The sequence below is a fragment of the Juglans regia genome, chromosome 3 (assembly GCF_001411555.2).
Source record: "Juglans regia cultivar Chandler chromosome 3, Walnut 2.0, whole genome shotgun sequence".
Taxonomy (NCBI): Eukaryota; Viridiplantae; Streptophyta; class Magnoliopsida; order Fagales; family Juglandaceae; genus Juglans; species Juglans regia.
Window position 1 is genome coordinate 13,300,840 of NC_049903.1, and position 12,462 is coordinate 13,313,301.

General features: G+C 34.6%; 1 protein-coding gene across 2 annotated transcripts; it reads right to left on the minus strand.

The window, feature by feature from the left end:
• Positions 1 to 4,290: 4,290 nt before the first annotated feature.
• Positions 4,291 to 11,273, minus strand: LOC108998052 (integrin-linked protein kinase 1-like). 2 transcript variants are annotated; one of them, XM_018974479.2, is made up of 12 exons: positions 10,808 to 11,273; positions 10,648 to 10,722; positions 10,414 to 10,509; positions 9,767 to 9,852; positions 9,560 to 9,680; positions 8,642 to 8,721; positions 7,180 to 7,242; positions 6,921 to 7,027; positions 6,673 to 6,758; positions 5,721 to 5,842; positions 5,073 to 5,184; positions 4,291 to 4,615 (listed from the first exon to the last, which is right to left on the minus strand). In XM_018974479.2, the coding sequence occupies exons 1-12, from the start codon at positions 11,135 to 11,137 to the stop codon at positions 4,517 to 4,519; spliced, it is 1,377 nt and encodes a 458-aa protein (XP_018830024.1). In that variant the 5' UTR covers positions 11,138 to 11,273; the 3' UTR covers positions 4,291 to 4,516. The 2 variants fall into 2 exon arrangements, with proteins under 2 accessions (XP_018830024.1, XP_018830025.1); XM_018974480.2 differs by having other exon boundaries at positions 5,057 to 5,184.
• Between the last annotated feature and the right edge of the window lie 1,189 nt (positions 11,274 to 12,462).

Consider the following 12,462-nt stretch of genomic DNA (forward strand, 5'->3'; position numbering starts at 1 on the left):
GATGCATTCATCATCATCCTAATTAATTAGATGATCTGGTCGGTCTATAAGCTCTATATATATGCAAGCTGTATCATGAATAATACAAGAGAAACGCCATTAATGTTTCGTATAAAGCGTGTTGTCAATATATAAATAAGAAAGGCCAGGATATTGCTGCATGCAGGGTACATACATACATACATACATATATATATATATATATATAAATACAGCCAAAACTGATCTTGTGAAAACTAATATTCTCTTCTCTTCCAAGGGTTGGGACTTGCAGCTAGCTGGGACCACCATATTTCTAGACACACGTACGCACACATGCACACCCAAGGAATATTTATTTGGCTAGCTGTTGGACTCCTTATTAATAATATTGCTAGCTGCTGAGATCAGATCGATGCAAGTGATGCTGCTGATCAATTAATACAAAACCTAATTAATTCACCAACTCATGTACGTATGCGCGCATTAATATTATAATATATATGTATATATATATATGTGAATCAACTGCTAAAATATATTCAATATTACATGTAAGTAATTAATCCCAAGATTGAGGTACCTAACTCGTTCCCATCTAAAGCTTCCCACGTACTGATCGTACTGGCGCCTCGATCCCCTTTATCTCAACTTCCATCTAGCTATAGTAGGGCCGCCGAAGGGGAAACCTCTCTGTGACACTTCATCAAACAATGGGTGGGTTTCGCCCATCTCGGACTCTTCTTCTCATGCATGCATGCATATATATGTGTATATATATATATCCCATATAATGTCATGAGGGGAAGAAGAGCCGTTAATTAGCTCCTACGTACGTACGTACCATATATAGCTAGCTAGCTTAATTCTTCATGATCATGTCATTTACATTAACGTTGCCGCTCTACAATTTTGCAAGTGGAAATAAATGAGTCTAGGAGTACTACTCGATCGGCAAATGACATGAACACAATTAAACTGATCACCGGCCAATTAGACATGATGCAATTATATATAAGCCCTATCATTACTATATATATGTGTGTGTATATATATATATATATATATATTGATCTCTGTTTAATTATTATTTTTCAAAGTAATTATATAAATGAGATAGTTATGATCAGAAGCGCTCTAGCTAGCTAGCTAGCTAGCTGCATGCATCTGCATCATTGACAGGCATATATGATTCAAAAGCTAACATATATATATTGAAATATATATACATGAGAATAATATAAAATCTCACGAAAAAAATACAGATCACAGCTTCTTAATTGCCCACTAAAGTATGTACGTAATTAATTTCAATTTCATGAGAATCAGTACGTATTATTGTTAAGTAATCTTGTACAAAGTTTTATAGATTATCCCGGCCCGGCCAATTGGATCGCATCTAGATTATTGCTAAGTGTATAATCCTAATTATATAAAGTCGACGTTGGAATATTTTTTCCCGAAATATAAGGAATCTCTATATTTTTGGCTTAGTCATTGTCAACAGTACTCAGCTCTGTATTGGGTTATCAACTTTGTAGATGATCAATATCAATTCGAGACTATTTATTCATAAAAAAAAATAAAAAACATTGGAAATTGATCTTCAAGCTAGCTAGGATGGTTCACATAATTTGCATCATTAATGTGATGTTACGTTGTTGGAATTCCACCTAATTCTTGGACAGAGACAGTACTATATATATATATATATATATATATATATATACTGGCATGCATGTGTGAGGATCATATATATCCCGTACGTGCCACAATTAACTCATGATCTAGGCATTCCAGGAAGATAAAAAAAAAGTGCATCATGATTAGTTTCATATATGATCACTCTCTATCAAAGAATTACAGCTTGCTGTTGTAACAAGCAATTAATTAGCATATTATATATGATATAAGATCTTAGCTAGCTAGCTAGATTACTTGCGTTATCAGCCAACTAATTTTATTTGTTGTTACCTACTTGCCTACGTACCATATATATATATATATATATGCATTAACTTGGGATCATAGGAGATCGATTCTTCACTCTCATGATCTTATTCACTAATATTGATGTGTTACACATGCATTTCCTAAATTAATTAGACTTAATTGTGAAAATTAGCAACACTTCAAAAAAAATTAAAAAAAAGGATCGCGATGGGAATGCAGAAATGAATTTTCTTAAGAGAAGCATGCTTCATGTAGCATACAAAGGACATTTAATAGGTTTTCTCTAATTACATATTTAATTAAGACTATTGCTAGCTACTAGGTCATCTGAAACTTACCGTTCATATCACCCTAGCTCTTGACGTAGCACTACCATATAGCACCATGTGGTTTATTAAAAACAAAACAAAAACACAAAAAAAATATATATATATATATATATATATATATATCTATATATTCAAACCAAAATGGCATCCAAAAATACAAAGAAGAAAATTGAAACTCTAGGTTCCCTCTATCCTTTTTATATGTGTTTTTAGTTTTTTTAATAAATCATGTAAACATAACATGGTAGAGTCACATCAAGAAAGATATTTGAGCAGTAAGTTTCAGATAGCCAAGTAGTATATTAGTTGTGGCTAAAGGTCAAAGAGATTTTTGAAAACCGAACTTAATTATTGGTGCATACGGTTGTAATCGAATCCAGTCGGACTCTGCTTAACTCAAAATATTCGAGCTTGAGAATTTTATCTTATTTTTGTTCGGGCTTAGCTCGGTGAGCTAAACTCTCAACTCGAGTTTGTTTAATAATAAATTTTAATAATTATAAAGTATAAGAATTGCAAAAAAATAAAACTTTAATGAAATTTATATAACTAACAAATAGACTACAGTTGAATTAGAAATTGTTAAAATTTATAAATAACTAACATATAAATAGTTGATTATCCATAATAACAATATATTATAAGTCTTCATAAATTACTAATATAATACATATGATATAATAGTATATATTTACATTTTATATATGATTCTTACGTACTAGTATGTAAAATTATCAAGTCCTACCGACTAACTATTTTACAATGGTGAAGAGTTTTAGGGTTTAGGATTTAGGGAAAGTAGTAATTATTTTTATTTTGTAAAATGTTGAACTGCATGTGCCCTAGCTAGCTAGCTAGCTTATACCGTGTCACCCAAGTGATTAATAATATTAGAAGGCAAAGCAGTAGAGATCAAATCAGATAAGATATTTCTTGTTACATTTGGGTTTGAAATATAAATATTCCCCAAGTTGTACTTTTGTTACTATATATAAATAGGCATTTCTTATATGGTATTAGGATATAGAATCCAGTTTCTGATTTGGGTACTAGCTAGACCTATATATATACTGTTTCCTAAACAATGGAAATAAATAAATAAATAAATAAATAAATCTTGTCTTATAATTAATAATTAGGACATGGAAAATATTAGACAGAGACTGGGAGGGAGCCAACCTAGCTAGCTGGCTACACTAGCTATCTATCTATCTGGTGCAATCAAGGAAGAAGTTGGACTTTCAGCCTCTTGTAAAAAGGAGCAATTATTATTATGCTTCTTTTGTTTTTTTGGACGGGAAGTATAATTATTATTTCATTTTCCTATTTCATGAAACATCTCTTTGTTTCATTGTAATCGCCAGTTGTAAGTTCTCCCGACTGACTACCTTCAAACTTCTCAACTTGTGGCCCACAAGACCCCTACCCCACCTACAATCTTTCGTCTTTTGCCTCTATGTTATCGTTTCTTGAGAGTGACGGGTAGACCTAGCCAGTCAATTTTGGCATAACGCCAACTGGAGCAGTAGACTCAAAGCATGACAATTTTTGAAACTTCTGCGTTCGTCGTCACACAACACCCTAAATGGACATGTATGGTTCAACCAAAGCCCATGTTCTACTATTCTCGCTCATTATATTAAAGTGTTTTCATTTCATTATTATAATTTTTTTATATTTTTATATAAATATTATAAATAATTTAATTTTTTTTTAATTTTTAAAATAATAATAATATTAAAAAATAATATTTTATTTAATATCCAAACAGCACTTAAATGGTTAAAAATATTTTTATATTGTCCATCTATCTTCAGATTTAAAATATTTGAACGAAAGTTGTTTTAGCATTGGAGAATGCAATCATTGCACACTATCTGTGTTCAGGATCAAGGATGAATAATTTTGATGGTTTGTAGCCTCCCAAACCTGTGTTTCCTGGGTCAATAGGTAATCCATGTTAATCTCAAGCATTCACCAATACACAAAAAGAAATAGAAGCTCGCATCTTCTGTGAATTTACTCAATAGAAATGAAAAACATTTATGATAACATGTATAGTGTAAATGAACAGCCTTTATATTGTTGAATCAATACATTCTCAGCCCACAAGTTCAATGGGAGAGATAGTCAACTTCAGATTCGATTTGAATTAAGTGGGATTACACAGATTAGAAAAAGATGCTCCTGCCTAAAAACTGGAAAAGAGTTTCTGCACAAATTAAGATACATGAAGAGAACACAAATCTGTCCAATCATTGGCTGCTGGCATTAGAACGAGACGAACGACTGTTTAGAGAATTCTCTCTCTTCAACATGGCTTCCAGGTTCTGAAAGCATCTCAACGGTCTAACCTGTACACATTAAAAGAGAGAGAATGAGACCTTTAGAGTTACAATTTATTTTTATGACACAGGCCTGTGAAATGAAACTAAGAACCACCATTCATAAGAATAGAGTGATCCTGAGAGATGTTAGGATGATTTCAGCAATTTGAGCAGTCAATTAAAGAATTTAAAAATCAAACACAAAAATTAATCCTTGAATAAGCTTGACTTCGTTTAGTGCAGGAATGAGACACGCAATTCAAACCCCTAGGACGAAAAAAATTCACAACTAGATAGAAATACTCCGATACATTAAGGAAACAAAAGGAGTGAGACCATATAAAGCTTTGGAGACATATTAGGTTTTTGCTTGCTATAGTTATGTAAGATATCCTAATTAAGAAACAGGGTTGCATGCAAGAATATATGCATGAAACCTCCTGCACCCACGGGGACCCTCACACGTACACAGAGAGAGAGAGACCTTCCAACGGCTTCTATGTCCAAGACTATTGTGAATGGACTCCAGCCTTCTTATTATTTGCCGAAATGTTGGTCTTTTAGCTGGCTTCTCACTCCAGCAATCCTCAATCAACCTGTAAACAGAATCATCAGCTATATTTCTATAACCTCACTCACGCTCATCCACACACAAAAACAAGGAAAACGAACGACAAAAGACTTCAACAGGGGCAAACTCAGATTGGCAGCCCAAAGTGTTGGTTTATATCAGAAAATTCTCTCAGATCTTTTTTTTTCTTATAAAAAATCACTAGTTTAGATATTATGTTTTTTTATTGTCGAAGTTTTTACATATTGTCTTTATGCCCACATCCAAGTTTTCTTTTTTGAAAAAGAAAAGACAGCAGGATCCAACAGTATTTAACTGAAAATCACTCAATTCATAACAAAATGCTGCTCCGAGTTTCTGCAATTTTCCAAGTTGGAACTTTAGGAATGAAATGAACTATATTTTTCATTGATGAAAGCAGAGGACACAAGGTTTATCAAAAAAATTAAAAGAGAAACTTTATGCAAGTTATGTCAGAGGGGAAGAAAATATTTATGTCATTATAATCACAAAAAAGAAAGTTGAAATACGTTAAAAAGCAATGAAATAAAGAGGACTCACTCTTTAAGTCCATGTGCGTAGAGCTTTGCTGAAGCTCTAAAAGGTGGGCGCTCTTTTGCAGCATATACTTTGGGAACATCATTTTCTAGCTTTGCCGAAAATGGTGGGCAGCCTTCAATCATCTAAATTACAGTACATTGCAAATATCACAAATGAAGCCAGTTATGACCAACCACAATTATCATCCAAAGAGAATAAAAGTTTATGATAAATGCCTTACTTGGTATTATTAAAACTCACAAAAAAATAATACAGAAAGAAATAGTATGTGACGTGACCAAACCAACTTGTAAAGGGAGGAAAGCCAGTTTTAGACACAATACTAGAGAATGGAGATGACTACCGATACTTCAAAGAAACGAACTCAAAATTGTACATTCCTTCTAGATCTGGGTATTAATAATCTTCCATTATCATCGAACATAAGTTTGCTTAACACTCACAGAGACAGCCATGAGGGGCAACAGTTTCTATTCAACTGCAGAATCATGGAGCAGTTGCAAATTTGATACGAATAGAAATATATCGCACAAAAATTTCGTTAAAATATATATTTAATATAAAACAAAGGAAGTCACTTACTCAATTCTGTGATTAATTCTTCTTTTCAGTCATGCATTCTGCATTCTTTAATTTTGCATATACAGGGTACGAGGTGACTTTCCTTCTATCATCATATAGGGTATATAATGAAGTAGAATGCATTACATGCATGTGTCACATCTGCCAATGGGTTGGCTCATTATTCAGAAATAACCATAAATCAGGGAGCATAAAGTCAGAGATGAGTTAGCCTATACATGCACCTATATTGCGTATGAGAATTTGAAATGGTCCTCTTCAAAGATTGACAAATACCAAACATGAAACAGGATTTACAAGTAGAAGCAAGTCCTCATATGAAATAGCCAATCTTAAAGATGTGAGTTTTAGAGGTACAGAAGGAGATTACCTCTTGTAGAATTAAAGCGAATGAGAACACATCAACTTTAGTATCATATTCTTCAGCTATGAAAACTTCTGGAGCCACATATCGGCCTGTCAGTTACAAATAACACATCTCAATGACCAACTAAAACTCATCATGTGTGATTCTGTGAACCTAACAGAAATATTATATTTTCAGAAATGACATCATAGGTATGCAAGGTCCAAAAAACATGGAGATGTGTGAATATTCTGGCCAAAAAGATCACTCACAAGAAGTTTCTTGACAAGTAAGAGGCTTATCTTCTTTCACTGTCTGCAACTTGCTAACTCCAAAGTCCGCAACTTTCAGGTGCCCAGAATCATCCCGCAATATATTTCTGAAATATGATTAGTAAGCAACATAAAAAAATTGGCTGAGTTTAAGGCAATTATGGCTCACAGCGGATTTCGATGGAGATATAATGCTAATCTTGAAGAGAGATACACATGAAATTCAGATACAAGAGTTTGAGTTGAAGAAGAAACTCACGAAGGCTCAAGATCACGGTGAATTATTGGTTCTGGCTTATTCTCATGCAAATAATTCATTCCCCTGAAAATTTTCCAAAGACAATGTAATGAAGGAAAGCATCCAAAAAATTCTATATCTCTTTCTCGCATAAAAAATGAAGAAATTAGCAGAAAACAAATTTATCGACATGTATCAACCAAGATACTAATTTTTCTTTTCCTGAAGAAATGTTATTGATAGCCATTCCCATCTTCAAACAACGTGAAAGGTTTGAACTTATATTAGTGTGATTTTCTTTCTGTTAAAAAGCAATTTCTTTAACAAGTTGGCAATACCTACCAAGTTTGAATCTTGGGCTATAACTAATTTTAAGTGCCTCTCTCAACACATGAAATTGATGAGAAGCCATTCCATATTAGGAAAATAAACTTAATTCATTCCCTTCTTTCCAAAACAATTCCTGGGAAAAAAAAACCTTAATCTATCAGCATATTCCTTTCCTCCATAGTTCTCTAAGAATTGAGATAAATACACATTGCACCCTCCAACTATATGAGGTTTGCACTCTGCACCCAAAACTAAAAATACTGACGCATTGCACTCTCAAACTTCGAGAACTGACACTTTGCATCCTCCATTAAGATTTGATTGTCAAGATTATGACACACATCACATCTTAATGGTCAAAATAAAATGAGTGTGTAAAGTGCAAGATTTTTATATTTTGATAGTGCAATGTGTCATTTGGAGTTGTTTGGATTCAGAGATGAGTTGAGATGGTTTGTAAATAGTAGAGATGGGTTGAGATGGTTTGTGTGGAAATTTGAGAAAGTTGTAATGATGAGATGAGATGAGTTGAGGTGGGTTTTGAATGCAGACGAGGCCGGGTGCAAAGTGTAAGCGTCTGATAGTTTGACTGTACGGTGTACTTTTGCCCTAACAATTTCTCTTTCATTTAGTTTTTTTGTCATCCTATTATACATCATTTACAATCAATGTCTATTTCCTACATTTTGTTTTGATAAGTAAGAAACTTTATTGATCAAATGAAACTGGCGAAGCCCATGTACACATGAAGTATACAAAAGAGACAACTAATTACATTCTAGAAAGCTGAAAAGAAAACAAAAACTCATGAACATTTCATACATATTACAGGTACAATTTTGAAGCATGTATCTGTTTCGCGCTTCTCTCAGCCCAACAAAAGTAAGCCCTTATTTAATATCCCACCCTAGCAAAAATTTAGAACTTCAACAACTGATATTGATAACTAACTAATCATGAGATTTATTTAGTGGCAAAGTAAATAAAGATAAATTATCATTTACTTCACACAACATTCAAAAGTTCGCATATTTAATAAGTTTATGCATATAAATGTATAACAAATTAAAATGGCTACCGTAATCATGACTAACTCACGACTAGCAAAACCATCACCATTGTCATACGTTGATGAGCATGAGAAAAAAGAGACCTTGCGATATCAAGTGCAAATCTCACAGCTGTTGAGGGCTTTAGAGCACCTTTTTTTCTTAGGAATGCACAAAGATCTCCCTGCACAACAAATGGTAAAATAATGGTAAATGATTCCATATCATCATTTTTTCACTTTTATTAGCCATGCCACCAATATGTTTATCTGCTTTAAGTTTAAATCAACTCACACACAGAGAAACTAGAATAGGCTGGCACCCCAACAAGATTGATAGAGCATTAGTCCTCATTTATCCGATGGTGGATTTTGCAAGAATTTCTGCTATTCAATGGTTTGATATTCTCTTATACAAGAGAGAATAAAGTGAAAAGTATAGACCCGAATTTTCTTTGAGGCAGAAAATGAATGCTGTCTTTTAGCACATGTCTCTTTCTTTAACTGTTACTAGACAAATAAAAATAACAATTTTTTTCTGACCTATTCAAGTAAAATTATGGAAATTACACCACTCACCCCACAAACCATCACTTTTACAATATGAAGCCCAAACTATAAAAAGTTTTAATTTACACCCTAACCTATCAAAAAGTTACAAAGGGCACTCTCAGTTAATATTGGAATTGATGAAAATAAAACACAGCACAATCTTGACAGTGAAATATCAACTGAGGGGGTACATGCAAATCTTTTGTAGTTTAGGATGCCAATTGCAAATTTTTATACACATTGCCAAAGGGATGATAATTCAAGGGTGAAGAATGTGTAATTTTGGTGGCCTATATGTTGTTTAAGTTTATTTTGATATAGCACCACTTTATTGTAGTTTGGTCTATATATCCATTCTAAATAAACAGAAGTTAAAGGCTATTAGGAAAGCAAGACTAACAAGGCACGCTGGGCAGCAGTCAGCATAACACAAATCAATTATACGCTAAACAGACCAAGGGATAGAAAAACCTTGGGCAGATATTCTGTCACAATCATCATTGGACTAGTTTGAGTCACAGCACCCAGGAATTGGACTACATTTGGATGCCGAATCTTTTGAAGTAATGCAAGCTCATCCCTGAATGCCCTTCTGTGAAAAACCAACCGATTTAAAGGCCATCAAAATAGAAGAATAAATGAATAGCAAAATCCTTTTGAAATCCCAGAGCAACCCACACTTTATCCTCGTCAGTAATAACTTCCTCCCCAAGCTTTTTTACAGCGACTTGTATCCCACGCCACGATGCTATATGGAAGGTTCCCTGAAAAAAACATTCTACCATTTTATTAAATTCAACACAGAAGGAAGGCAATCACAAAGACAAAATGAGACCTGGAAGCATGTTTCATCAAACAAAGCATATGCCTGACTATCGACCTGCGATAAGACTCATGCAGATTGAGAACGATAATGAATCCAAAGTAGCATTTCAACCAGGAATATGCTAAACAATGACCAACTTTAATTTTCATCCAGATCTCTGAGAAAACAAAAGATTCACCAAAATATCATGCACTTATTATTATAAGTCGATAACTGTCTTGATGATCAGAAAGGGTGCTACCCAAGTACTGGAGTATACGAAAAGATACAACCATCCAGAATAAGGGAACTAGGTCAAGAAAATCCTGGAATCTAAAACATGAAGAGCATAAATTTGCAGCCATCCAAAATATCCAACACGTATTGCGGTAGAAGTACTGAGATTTAAAAAGGTTTCACATCTAGCAATACTTTCAACACATGCGGCGCAGGAAGCATATTGTTGATTATTTCAGATACCAATATATATAAATATATAGATATATCGAGACAATTTTACCTTAGTTATTTCCACACTGTTCGTAAAATCAAGCTCATTAGTATTGATTTCGTACTCCGGGACTTCACGGGCATGTCTAACGTGCATTGGGGCCATCTGAACGGCAGGAAAAAATCACAAACAGCAATAAAAGCAAAAGATAATTTACAGACTACTTAAATTACTATGCAAAATGTCATAATTTCCCAAACGAAAGGTAATGCTAATAACGCAAAGATACATGAACAAACATACCAGAGGCTTCGCACCACATTTCTCCAAAAGCTTTATCACGTCGTGGTTCTTGTAATATATAGCATCAGCAAGAGGCTTTTTTTTTTTCAAAAACAAACCGCATTAGATTTGAATTTAGCTACAAAAAAAAAAGATATAGAAAGAGAAGAAATGGTGTTACCGTGCTCCCCCAGCGGTCTTTTGGGTCAATCTCTGCGCCACGGTCGAGCAAGAGCGCGGCGACGTCGGTGAAGCCCTGGCAGGCCGAGACATGGAGAGCCCTCCGATCGTCGATGTCCTTGAAATTGACGTCAACGCCGGAGTCGAGGAGCTCACGGATCCCTTCCAGATCGCCTCCATTGGCCAGGTACATCAACCGGACCCCCGGGTCTATGCCCTCCGCAACTTCGTCGTTCTCGGTAACTGACCCCTCGTCGTCCGTGTGCCGGTCCGGGGCCAGCGACGACTGCTTTCCCAGTGTAAACCTCACCGTTGGTTTGGACGGTTCCATTCCTAGATTTACGGAACTAACAAGTCAGGAATCCCTTTGCTGCGATGCTCAGGTATTGAAACAGAGTTTAGAGAGGTTTCCGAAGGATTTGGCAAAAGGTAGGTGTTGTAAACTTGTAACGTTGACGAGTTTCAAATAGTGAGGGACTTGGGGCCATTTGCCAGGTTGTGTATCTGCATTTCACGCGCTCAGAAGCGCGTCTTCTGAAATTTCGGCGTAAGGGCGCAGGATAAGAAGTTAGTTTGAAAATTGACCTCCGCCCGATAGGAATAGGTTAACGGCGCCACCGACAGCAGATGGCTCGCGCGATGTATTGGCTCTGTAAATAACAAATCCAGAGGAAAATAGTGTTTATACAACAATTAAAATTGAAAACGTAGATACACTTTTTTAGTAACTACCAATCTCCGTTGCTTGTTGCTGACGGTTTTAAGTGGTGGGACCCAGGTGCGTTGGAATAACATCAGCGTAGCACTAGCACGTGAAGCATGTGACATGATAATAACGACGTCGTAGACACATTCAGCTTTTTAAAAAGGTTGGGTGCTTGCTATTTGCGAAAATGCCAGGGAATCCTCTATCGTTAAAAATTATCGCTAACATATATAATTGTTTTCTTTAATAGTTAATATATATATATATATATATGTTTGTTTTTAAGAAATTAATAAATTATTTCTCAAAAGAACAAAAATGGTCATAATATTAGAAAGTAGGAACCAAAGTTGGTTATCTTTCCTTTTCCGACTAAGGAGCTGTAACCAACTGTATATTCCTAGAATTTCTAATCTAATTGGGGAGAGCTTATTCATTTCAGACACTTCCTTTTTTATGTATTTTTTTTTTGATAGGCTAAACAATATTAAATATTAAATAGTAAAATTATAAGATGGTACAGGAAAGCACATCGTTTGCTGACTTGGTAAGATAACAACCGAAGAGAGGAATAGTCATAATCATCGGAAAGAATAGAGGGTTCCTCCGGCCTGTCAAACACGGCATATATACATTCACACCCACCTCGTGGTGTCGAGGAATGACTCAACTTTTGGAACCATAAAGAAATACAAATATGTATCTGTCATCACCGTCTATCTACAGAAGACCACAACTAACATTTCCAGATACTTTTTTTCTTTTTCTTTTTCTTATTCAGTAAGCTCCTTTTCTTCTTTACGGAATGTGTGAGATCTCAAATCAAAATTTAAACAATTAGGTCTATTTTCTTTTGCATTGGACGATCTAATTCAGCCAGGAAAAAAAATTCGAAAAGATTTCAATTTGGACCCAAATACAAGTTATAAAAAGAAGATACTATTGTCTTT